General features: G+C 31.1%; 1 protein-coding gene across 1 annotated transcript; it reads right to left on the bottom strand.

Annotated features, from left to right (window-relative positions):
- Positions 1-1,939: 1,939 nt before the first annotated feature.
- On the bottom strand, positions 1,940-9,115 carry LOC112740925 (15-cis-phytoene desaturase, chloroplastic/chromoplastic). The gene is made up of 14 exons (XM_025789648.2): positions 8,900-9,115; positions 8,306-8,694; positions 7,305-7,393; positions 6,934-6,991; positions 6,476-6,631; positions 6,179-6,327; positions 5,564-5,683; positions 5,164-5,377; positions 4,959-5,061; positions 4,491-4,538; positions 3,710-3,755; positions 3,145-3,332; positions 2,855-3,017; positions 1,940-2,337 (listed from the first exon to the last, which is right to left on the bottom strand). The coding sequence occupies exons 2-14, from the start codon at positions 8,661-8,663 to the stop codon at positions 2,278-2,280; spliced, it is 1,752 nt and encodes a 583-aa protein (XP_025645433.1). The 5' UTR covers positions 8,664-8,694; positions 8,900-9,115; the 3' UTR covers positions 1,940-2,277.
- Between the last annotated feature and the right edge of the window lie 3,384 nt (positions 9,116-12,499).

The raw sequence follows: 12,499 nt of genomic DNA, 5'->3' as shown, positions 1-12,499 counted from the left end.
ATATTAAAACAGTTTAAAGTAGTCTATAGATATATTGTTAGCTTTTTAGCTTTCTACTATTATGTCAGGGCAGCTTAAGTGGCTAATTCACACAAATTAAATACAATCTTTTATCTTTATAATATGTTATAGAATTCTTATTGTATTTTTATCACTTCATAATAACCTATTTTTATATAATGTTAGGATTTTTTTTTTTTTTATTTTAACTTTTTATATTTTTTTACTCTTTATTTTTATGTAGGTTATACTATTACTTTTAATGTTAATGTTAATTCTTTTTAATAGGTATAAATTTAATTAAAATCTAATTCCCTCTCTTCTCCTTTCATACTTATATTTACCATATAAATTAATATTCACTTCACACATTTTTTTTTATCTCTTCTCATATAATCTCGTACTCTTTCTCTTTCTTCTTCTACCTGAATTTAGTTGATGACCATAGTTTTTATTTATTTTTTTAATTTGCTAAATATATGTCTTTGTGTATGATTGTATGATTGTATTCATTAATTTTTCTATTTTTTTGTGTAATTGTATTCATGAGTTATATAGTGTATTTGTCGCTTATATATAATTTCTTTTTCCTTTCAACAATTTATATTTTGTAATATTATTTAGTTGTAATAATATTGTTGAAAATACATATTGTCATGATTTATGAAAAATAAAATTAGAAAATTGAATACTGAATATCGTTTTTCATTATCAAAACATTAATAATATTTACATTTTCTAATATCATTTACTTGTAATAATATTGTTGAAAATATATGTTGTCATGATTCACAAAAAATAAATTTAGAAAATTAAATATTATTTTTAATTATCAATACATCAATAATATGTACTATATAAATTAACATTTACTTTACACATTTTTTTTATCTCCTCTAACATAATTTCATACCTCTTTCTCTTTCTCTTTCTCTCTCTCTATTCTTACTAATTTTTTGCACAACTAGAATTTAGTTGATGACCATAATTTTTTTTTTAAAATTTGCTAAATGTATGTATTAGGTGATTATGTGATTGTATCTATTAATTTTTCTATTTCTTTGCGTAATTGTATTCATAAGTTATATAGTGTTTATGTCACCTATATATCACTTCTTTTTTTTTTCAACAGTTTTACATGTTTTAAAATCATTTAATTGTAATAATATTATTGAAAATACATAGTGTTATGATTTACAAAAAATAAAATTAGAAAATTTAATGTTGTTTTTAATTATCAAAATATTTATAATATTCATACTTGTATTTTATCTAATAGTTTTATCATTGTACCACAGTATTTAAATATAACCTAAAAAAATTAAAAAAACAAAAGTAACTATTTGAAAAATAAAAATAAAAAATAATTATATAAAATCAGATGAATATTTTTATTATTTATAATCTAATTTATGTATAATTTTATTTTTTATAATTATTAAATTTTGAATTAATTTTTTATTTTAAATTATCATTTATCATCAACTATTATAAAATTAAATTAATTTTGATATGCTACTATTCTACTAAACAAAATTTTAAACTTCTTAATCAATTAAATTTAATTCATATTATTATTCAATTAAATTACAATTAAACACAATTATTATCTATACTAAAACGGTATATTTTTTCTTTATATTTCTTTTTTGTTGAATAATAATATTATTAAATCATATATAAATTGCCAAATTAAATAAATATATTATACAATATTTTTTACAAATTAACTTCTAAGTTTAAAATTAATTTACATATGATCTAATATATCTCTAACCAATATATAACATTTTAAATTTATACTATATAATATAATTAATTTAGCTCTCTATCGGACGGGTCTTAATCTAGTTATACTTATTTAATTTGACATTAATTTGTCATTATGATTAAATGTATTCTTAGCCTGCTGTTTTCATATAATCTAAAAATCTCTCGATTTGTTCAATGGAAGAGCTCATGCCCTTTTGTGAATATTTTGCTGCTCACCGGAAGGTTATGGCAAATGTAGGCTTACATTACATGATATACAACATTAGTGGCATGTAAATACAGCTCCACGGTTAGCCACCTTATAAATGAAGTTTCTATGCACTTCTATTTGCTCATATTAGCTTTTTTCACTATATTTTTCTGCACAATTCCTTGTCAAAATATTTGCCTTTAAGATACCAAATAAGAAAACAAAAAATCTCAGCCCCTTTAAGCACAGTGAAATCTGATGTTGAAATGATCTCGCACGTATTCTAGCAGATTTACCTTCACTTCATGAATTGGTTAAATAACACTTGCTTGGGCCACAGCTTTCTGGCTCCGAGCAGCAAGTAGCTCAGAATCCTGCAAAACTTTTTAGTTATGCCTCAAAGACAACAATGCAATAGATAGAAAAGAAAAAAAAAAATAAATCAGGCAAAAAATAAAAGTTATTTAAGATTGAATAAACTCATTCTGAAACATTTTAGTCTTTTACTAGGGGCTTAAGCTTATTAGGACTAGGCAGGTCGGTACTCCTTACGTTAACTATTGATATTAAATTATTTCAAACAATGTTCATAACCAAAAGGTTTTAGAAATACAAATGAAAGATCATTCACAGGCTTTTTCTTTACAGCACAAGTTGAAGATAATTGGATCATAAAAAAATAAATCGACTCTAATTGAATGGGAAAAGTGTTTCCCCACAAAATGTACAATTAATCATCCTAGCCAATCAATATTTTGAAAGAGTGTTCTTGTTTCTTTCTTTTCTTTTTTTTTTTTTCGCTAGAATATAGTGATAGTGGCATTCCTTGCTAATGATTCTTACATCATGGAGCCACAATTTATATTGAAAACATTATTCAACGGATTTTACCTGTACAATAGCCTGTGCACATAGCTTCCCTGACAGAACAGCACCTTCCATTGAAGCTAAATATTTTTGTTTTGTGTAATCTCCAGCTAAATAGAAACCTTCTATAGGAGATCGTTGTATGGGACGACAAGGTTCACAATTTGGAACAGTTTTGTAAACCGACCTGAAAGAATGTAGTAAGTTCTATTAGAGTTTAAGAGACAATTGATTGTGACAGCTACAAATATCATCAGTTACAGTACAAGAGATTCCACAACACATGTTTGACACGAGGAAATATTCAATCTGACCTGGGTGTTTTAACAACATGGTACTTAACAATCTTTGCTTTTGTCTGGTCTGCACAAATTTCATCAGGGAACAGTTTGGCAAGTTCAGACATCGTAGCAGCAATGATGTCTTCATCACTTCGAGAAACCCATTCTTCAGCAGGTGCAAAAACCAACTCCAACATAGACTGGTTTGGGTTATAATATTCCTGCAGAACGTGAAGAGTTACACAAACAACTTACCAACGTTCAATGATACCCAGAAAAATAGCTATATGCAAATGAAATCCATTCATAAATGGGCTCAGATATTTTGACAATCTGAGATTTTGAGCAGAGACATTAGACATTTAGACATATGGAGTTTACTGTTTATCCAGAAAGCTAAACTATATTCAATTAGGTGTCTTTGTTCACACACATACACATAACATGGACCATACTAACTGGTCCCACCTAATAGGGAACAAAACTTAGTTCTTACTGATGTATACACTAACATGGACACTGGCAACAACTTTTGAACAGGTTGAGGAAATACATTAAGTACAAAATCATCGACACATGAGAAGGTTTTAGCTTTTACCTTACAAGTTACTGACATGTCAGCATATACACTCAAAAGTGGACTTCTGCATTAAGAAATACAAAATGTACAAATGAGGTTATTGAAATGCTTTATGATTCACAAATGGCATCAGAAGCAAAGAAGAAAATAGTTTAATCAAACACTGAAGTGAAGATACCCTCATACACAAAAAGCTTGGATACTAGGAACAAAACAAAGCACAATTAAAAAACATCTATTTTCCAAAGCAAATATGATGGTATCACTTGCAATCATCGAAAAAAGTTCTCTCTAAGTTAGCAGTTAACAAGATGCAGTCATTCTGAATTTTGAATGAAACACAACCATATAGGCAAATCTCACTCTTGATTAAGCAAGGGAAATTGCCCATGCAAAGTTTTTCTCTCCTTTTTCCTGACTTTTATAGTTCTAGATATAGAATACCATGGTCCATGGGACTTGGAAATCAATACTCTAACTTAGAAAGGGAAGCTAAAGAGTGTTCCAAACTAAGTGTATGAATTTTGTTATCATGTTAGTAAAAGAGAAGTCACCCATCTTTTTTCTTGCAGATAAATAAGTGAATCTTTATTACTTGATAAAGAGGTTATGTTCTACACTATTACTGCAATATTAGAATTAATTTTCCAACTAGCGGATAGAAATATGAAAGCACATTAACTTTGTGAGGCACAAAGTTATAAGCATTTATGTATCACAAAAACCAAATGAAACATTTAGCAAACAGAATTTCTATCCCTTTCAGCTATCAATTTCATTTTTAAAGTCCAAGTAGCACCTGCTGAAGAGAAGATGATCATATGTGTTCTTCAGTTTTCTGTCAAACCTGCAAACATGATACATATATACATCACCACACCAGTGAAGCTAATAATAAAATCATCATTGACAAATATTACAGATTAATTCTATTCTAATTACTATGATTACTGAAAAGATATATGAACGTAATCAGGGACATTTTTTGATTAAAAAGAAAAGAAGTATATTAGTATATTTGTTGATGATAATGGCGTTATTTAAAATACTAAAATGGATTTACATACTCTCATCTTCACAGTTTCACTTCTCAAAATTATAACCACCATTCGTCATTAAAACAATTTTACAGGCACATATTTCCAACTCCATACTGTCAGTAAATAAGAGAGTCTGTATAGAAGACAGCAGCATGAAATAATAATGACAAATAAATTAACTGAAAAGTTGGTAGACGAATTTTTCAACATCATAAACCATTACTGACCATATATGAACATTTATAACCGGGACTCCTACTAGTTTCTCCAATCTTTGGAAATATGGAATCTCTTTCCAATTGTTAGGCACAAGAAGCTTCAGAATATCAACTGTTCGAAGAAAAAAGTGCACAACAGTGTTAAAAGATGGATATCAAGAATGCTAGATGACCAACTAATCAATATAATGAGGGGATATAAGAACAAAAATACCTGGAGTTGCAAACACATAAGCATCCCCTTCAATCACCTTCCCATTATTTAGCAAGAAGCTCTTCACAGTGCCATCATCATTTAGATCGATCTTTTGAATGCGAGAATTTAGATGAACTTCACCACCCAAGGATTGAATATGATCAACAATAGGCATACAAAGTCTTTCAGGGGGATTACCATCCAAAAAGGCCATTTTAGAACCATGCTTTTCCTATTGAAGAATTTGAATTAAAAAATTGGATAAATAGCGGAGTTTCAGTTTTGGAAGAAGCTCTCATAAGGGTTACTGCTAATCTGATTCCCTCTAAATATGGCAATGGTAATGTTACTGATGTGACCTTGTCAAATTTATACTAATACAAGTTGAATAAAATTTAAGAAAAGGAAATGATTGCACCTGAAGAAATCGGTTTAAGGCAATCAATATACATTGCATTGAAAGTTCATCCGGGTTGATGAAATTTAGTGCCTTTGACATGGCTATGAACACCTCATCAGTTACTCGATCAGGTACACCCTATAATCAGGAGAAAACACTTTTGTTATTCATAAATACTTGCAATTCAGATCTGACAGAGGTTGCAACCTGTTCTATGAAATCAACCAAAGAAATGAAAAATTTACAATTAAGTAAATACAATAAGTAATTTAATATAAAATGTATAACTACAGATATCCATTTTTGTTTCTCATACTACTGTGTTCATAAAAGTATGAGATGATCAACCAAATAAACAAGGCATAAAAGATTTATTTATTCTCCAGTTCTGGGAAGAATTAAGCCCTTTCTTCATATAAATTCAGGCCAACACCAAGCATCTCAACTTTAAATCACTAGGAAATCCATTCACTAGTGACCTTGGTACACCACCCTTATCACTAAAGTGATAAAGACATTGACAAATGTGCAAGACCTTCCTCTTGAAATTTTAAGTCAAAATAAGCCACAACATGATTAGAGAAATCCTTTAATTGTTAGCTACAGCAACACAACCAAGACAACATTTTATACCTGCTTTCTCATCCAATCTTTAACAGAAAGGCCATCTTGAGCTTCAACATAAGACTGACCACCAAGCATAGCTGGCAGAAGCCCAATTGCAAACTTGACTTTTTCTGGCCAAGTAAGCATCTCATTGTTCCTCAATATTGCCAATATTCCTACAATCACCATTCACCGGGTCCAATGTATAAGTATGGGTTAATAGTCAGGAAGAGGAAAGTGAAAGCATGGCAAAGAAGAAAACATTTCAAAGCCCGTTAGACATCAACATAGTCATTATGTGCAAATATAAGTCTTGAATCTTACCATTTAGTGGAGCTGGTAGGGCTTCAGGAAAATCAAATCGACTAAATTCTCCAGGTTTACTTGGCATTGCAAAAATCATAGAATGTTCCTTCCATTGTAACCGATCATTAATACCAAGTTCTCCAAATAGATTCTGCACATTAGGGTATGCCCCAACTTTGGGGGAGGGGAAAAAGAAAGAGGAGGTTATGTAAAGAAAAGACAATTACAAACTCATTCCAATAATTGACACAACCATATTGATTAAACATTTTCTTTTCCAGTGATAGTGTTTTGTAGCTGTAGGAGGATTCTTCTTCTTCTTCATCCTTTTTACCTTTCTCTTAGTGGTCACTTATATGTTATAGCAAATAAAAAGGAAGGTTCACCACAGGAATCTTTTTTCCTTTTTTTTTTGGGTATGTAGGACTTATATTATATTATTAGATTGAAAGACTGCAGAATTTTAATGAACTTACAGAATATATGCAGGCCTGTCTCATACCAGTCTCCATCTTCATCTTGCCATGCAGCAACCTTACAAAATTGGGACAATAGTATAAAAATACAAGACATTTAAATCTGAGATATGATTAGTAATTTAGTATGCTGCAAGCTGTGGAAGTATTCAATCATCCTGCCAATGAAGTTACCACAACAAAGTCTTGAAGACTAATTCAGACAAAAAGAAGCCATATTATTTATCATTTAAAGGCAAGGTAATGCATCTGTCAGATAATATCGAACAGTGAAAGAACACTTTGTTTTTTCAATCACACAGCAAGCTTAAATGATGAAAATGCAAAATGCAAAATGAAAACTAGAAATGGGATTAAATTAGCAGAAAAACCTTTCCACCTAGAACATCTCTTGCCTCCAGTAATACAGGCTTGTGACCAGCATCTGCCAAATATTTTGCAGTCGATAAACCAGCCAATCCTGGGATAATTTGAAACATTCATTGATCCAAAATAATAATTTCAGAAAAGGAGCATAAGAAGTACATGCAAACATGGTCGTTTCTCTTATCTTTAAATATCCAACATGATTTTATTTGACCTTTAACTTGAAATTTAATACTTATAATTTAGAACCGAATTCTTCATGGAGACCAGAGCATCTCAATATCATCAAGCATAAACGTGTGTACATTTAGTTAACAAAAATACAGTAACCCCTAAAACCATTTCAAAATACTACTATTTTAAAAGAGATTTAATTTGTATTTAGTCAATGTAAAAAAATTTTACACAGATATCCAATCATGTATTGCCATTTGCCGCATAAATGCAAAGGTGTTTGACTCAAGTCTCAACAACTTACTATCTCAAAATTATACAAATGCTTGCTGAGTAAAACTCTTCTACACTTAATAACAGAGTAGCACACACAGCAATTGAACTAAAAATATGAAGCTTGAGTGTACCAATTACCAAACATATACAAGTCAACACAGAATCAAATCCCAAAAATGAAAGACACACAAAAAAAAAATATAAAATAAAATAAAATATGCTAGAAAGATAAAAACTTTGATTCTGAGTAAGTTAGCTCACAAAATCTATAACTAAAGCAATATCATTTGAATTTAATTTGATACCATGTCAGGATAAATCAATTTTACACGTCCATCTAATTATGTAACCTGCATCAATAAGCTACTTTTTACAATTCATCCGAAAGAACAAATATGATTGGATTGGACCGGACGACAGTCAGTGGATCATAATTAAACGCATATAGTTTATCCAAAACACACATAAGATAAGTTGCTGAGCATAATTTTGATGAATATAACTTATTTATGAGCCAAAAAAACAGAAAACTGCACTGGTACAGCTCAAATTCTACCTGCTCCAGCAACAACGACCTTCAACGGTTTCGCTGGTCGTGGTGAATCACGAAAAGTCGAAGACAAGAACGCTGCTTCGAGGAAATTCACGGTGTTCTCAAGCTCCGGCCGAGGGTAATCGACGCAAAACACTCGCAACGGAAGAGAGCCATGCTTCTTCCTCAACAACCTAGTGGTGGTGGTGGTGGTGCTCTTAGCAGCACGAGTCAAAGCGAGTCTGAGACTCGGTCCCATCGACTCGCTCGCGCCAAGCGAAAACGACGCCGTTTGGTCCGAGCTCGTCGCAGAACTGAATTTCGAAACGGTTCTTGGGGCAATTTGGTAATTCAAGTTCACAGCAGATATACACGTGGCCATTGCTCCGGTTAAAAAGAGAAACAGGATTCAGCTTTATCATCAAAGAAAGAAAAGAAAAGGCAGTCAATAATATATAGATACTATGTTAATTAACGAAAGATAATATGGAATAAATTAAAGTGTTTACTTAAATGCTTTGAAATTCAATTAATGTGTTGTTTATAGTGCTCATCGACGTTTTTATAAAAAAAAAAAAAGGTGAACTAAGAGTTTAAAACTTAAAATTGGTAAATTACCTAGTTGGAAAGAGAGGAACTGAAGGGGATGATGTAGTTGAAGAAGAAGAATGTTGGTTGTTTTAATAGTTAACTTAACTGTGTGAAATGGGAAATGGGAAGTGGGAGAAAGACGAAGAAAGAGGAAGAAGCAGTTGGTGGAGATAGCACCACGCCACTGTGTGTAGAGTGTAGTAGCATTATTTGGTATTTGCACTTTCCACTTGCATGTGCGTCACTTTTTTATTTTTAATATTGGAGTAAGTATTTTTTTAAATTGTGATCTACTGTCATATTTTTTTAAAATATGTGATGACTTAATATACGGAATACAAATCGGACCGTCCGATTTTTAAGAGGTATAAAAATCGGACCGTCCAATTTTTAGGTACACAAATTGGACCGTCTGATTTCTGTACTCGGACCATTGGATTTGTGTTGAAAAAATTAAAAAAAAATTGTAGTACACAAATCCAATTTGTGTACCTTTCATAGTTTTAAAAAACACAAAAAATTATCATATTAAAGTATAACATTTATTCTACTTCCATATCCAAATTTTTTAGTCCATGTGTGTTGGGTTTTTTTTTTAAAAAAACAAAGATAAGAGTAAGACTCGCACCTCCGAATAAAGTATATAAAGATAATGTCATTTGAATTATAATTCGATAATAAATATTTTTTTTAAGTTAAAAATAAGACTCAAATCGACAAATTTTTGGTGAATATGAAATTTGTTGAGTATTAATAGATTGTTTTTTTTTTTTATTATTATCCTTTTATTAAAGATTATTCAAAGTCATTCTTTCTCTTTAATGAACTTATTTAATATGAAAAACAGAATATTAATTTAACTTAAAAAAAGGAATTTTTATTCATTAAAGTTGATGAGTTGTATGTACCTAGCTAGTAGCTAGCGGTACCAAATAAAAAATGTGGATTAAGAATTTGTGTGTTAAGAATATTCTTGAGTGGATGGGGAAGAAGAATACGACAAAAGCCAATCCATTTTGACGATTGTGACTATGCGGTCATTAAAATTTGATGACATTGGCACTTTGCTCTTTTCTCTGTCTCATTCAATATATTTTATTTCCTCACCCTATTTTTCTGCCTGTTCCCATGAAATTATTTTCGGAATGAATGATATGAATGATGTGTGTTGGTGTTTCTTTAGGTTGTTATGCACATCATCTCTCCATTTAATTTGCAATATAGTGCGGTACATGAATTCACCGTATTTATTGAATACGATGGTACTTGACCAAAAAAATGAAAAATCTCATAAATACGTCTTGGGAGTGTCAATGACAAGAATAGTTAATTAATTCGATACCATGTATATTATGCAAAATTATTGGGAATTCAATTCCAAATTCCAATTAGCATTTGGCATAAAAGGTCATAGGACTAATATATCTTGTAATCGATCCCTTTTAAAATAATGTAACTTTTAATTGCCATGACCACAAGTTTTTTAAAATTGAACTCCATTGTAATAGTAAATTCGTCTTTTTGAACAATAAGAACAAAAACACAGGTAAAAATATGTATCCTTAACGAAATATTGTCGTAATAAAAAGTATTATAGATTCACATACTTATACTCAGTATTCGGTGCACCCATAAAAATTAGCACACCAAAAGAATGTAGGTTTGTCATTGGGTGTATTGTAATATGAACTTTTATATTGGTTGTCTCATTTTCTTCGTTATTTTCTCCTAACGATTCATAGTTGACTAAAAATTCTTTTTCACTAGCACTATTATTTTCTTCTCGATTTGTATTGGAGTATTTATTCATTTTAGTCTTCAAAAAATTTTGGATCGGACACTTTAGTCTCCAATTAAAATTAATTATTTGATTGGTTTCTAACAATTAATTCCGTCAGTCACTTAACTTTTTAGCTTTGTCAACTCTAACGAAACACAAAATTGTCTTTGGCAATTCTAATAGGGAACAAAATGATTCCTGACCTCTTTGTTCAAAAACGACACTATTCTTTTCCAATTTTCATCGTATCTCGCATAATCCTAACATTCATACTCTCCTTTACCTTCACAGTCATCTTTTCCATCTTTTTCTTCCCCTTATTCAGCTCCAAAATCAAACCACGTGTCGCACCTACCTCAATATGTCATGGACTATAGACTTCCTAAATCTCTGTGACTGAGCATCCACCTCCACGTCCTCGATAACAGCATCACCTCCAACCCCTGCAACGTTCACCACATCTTCAAGACCAAGTTCCACGGCTATTCCAAGAGCACGCCTTTCTCCACTCTCCGACAAGCAATATAGATTGTTGGACATTAGGACATCATGAGAAGATTCTCCTTCGACATCATATGCAAATTCTCATTTGAAATGGACCCTGAGTGCTTCATTCCTTCTTTCTCAGAGTCTAAGTTAACAGACAGTTTCGACCTCGCATCTAAGCTATCAGTACAACGAGCAATGTCGCCGTTGCCGCTCATATGGAAACTGAAGCGATTACTGAACATTGGTTCAGAGAAGAAGCTGAAGGAAGCAATCAGAGTGGTGGACAATGTGGTCATGGAGATGATAGGACAAAGGAGGAGGGAGATGGCGACGATGACGGCGGGTCTTAACAAATCAGACTTGCTGTCTAGATTCATGGGATCCATTGAAGACGACAAGTATTTGAGAGACATAGTCATTAGTTTCTTGAGTATGAATTGGTTGAGAATAAATTAAGTATTTTTCTTTTTGTGAACATTAAAGTTGCAGAGTGTGTATTATGTAGCTTGAAGTTACATTATTAAACTATTAATGTTATGCAAGATAGGATGGAAATTGGGGGAGAACGATGTCATTTCCGAATAGAGGAGGTCAAGGACCATTTTGTCCCTTGTTAGAGTTGTCAGGGACTATTTTGTCCTCCGTTAGAGTTAACAAGTGACTGACGAAGTTAATTGTTACGCATCAATCGAGTAATTAATTTTAGTTGGAAACTAAAGTGTCTGATTCAAAATTCTTTGAGAACCAAAGTGGATAAATACTAAATACTTGCTATATAATTTATGTAGGTTTTAATTGCAAAGCCAATTGCTCATACAACTCAAGTTTTTTTTTTTTTTTAAATGGAAAAATTAACTTATCGTGTAAGGTTCTGTGAGTTGTTCATTTGCCATGAATTCTTTTTGAAGTGTCGCTCAATTTAACAATTAGAATATGTAGCAGAAATGAAGGTTTCATTTTCACTTTATATTAACATATTGAGATCATATGTAGTGGATGATTTACACCATTTAGGATATGGCATGTGTTTTGGTGTGAGGATTTTTTTTCTATTATAAATTAAAAAAATATTTTATTTCCAAAAACAAAATAAAAGTACATTTTTTACTTAGACCTATTTCACAAGTGAGTAAAAAATTGGACATTTTCTGCTTCCTACACTTTTATTGACAATTATATTAAAATATTAAATAATACCATAAATCAGAGATAAAGGTTCATGTCAAACAGGTCCATTTAACATAATTAGTGATCACTGGTGTGCAGTGTTTTTCTTTCCTTAACCAGATAACAGCATCCATAATACAAAAGTTCTTTCTAAGTTACTGCAGTATTCAGTACAAAAGTTCTTGCTACTT

This window comes from Arachis hypogaea, chromosome 14, assembly GCF_003086295.3.
Source record: "Arachis hypogaea cultivar Tifrunner chromosome 14, arahy.Tifrunner.gnm2.J5K5, whole genome shotgun sequence".
Taxonomy (NCBI): domain Eukaryota; kingdom Viridiplantae; phylum Streptophyta; class Magnoliopsida; order Fabales; family Fabaceae; genus Arachis; species Arachis hypogaea.
This window is presented reverse-complemented; position numbering and strand designations above follow the sequence as displayed.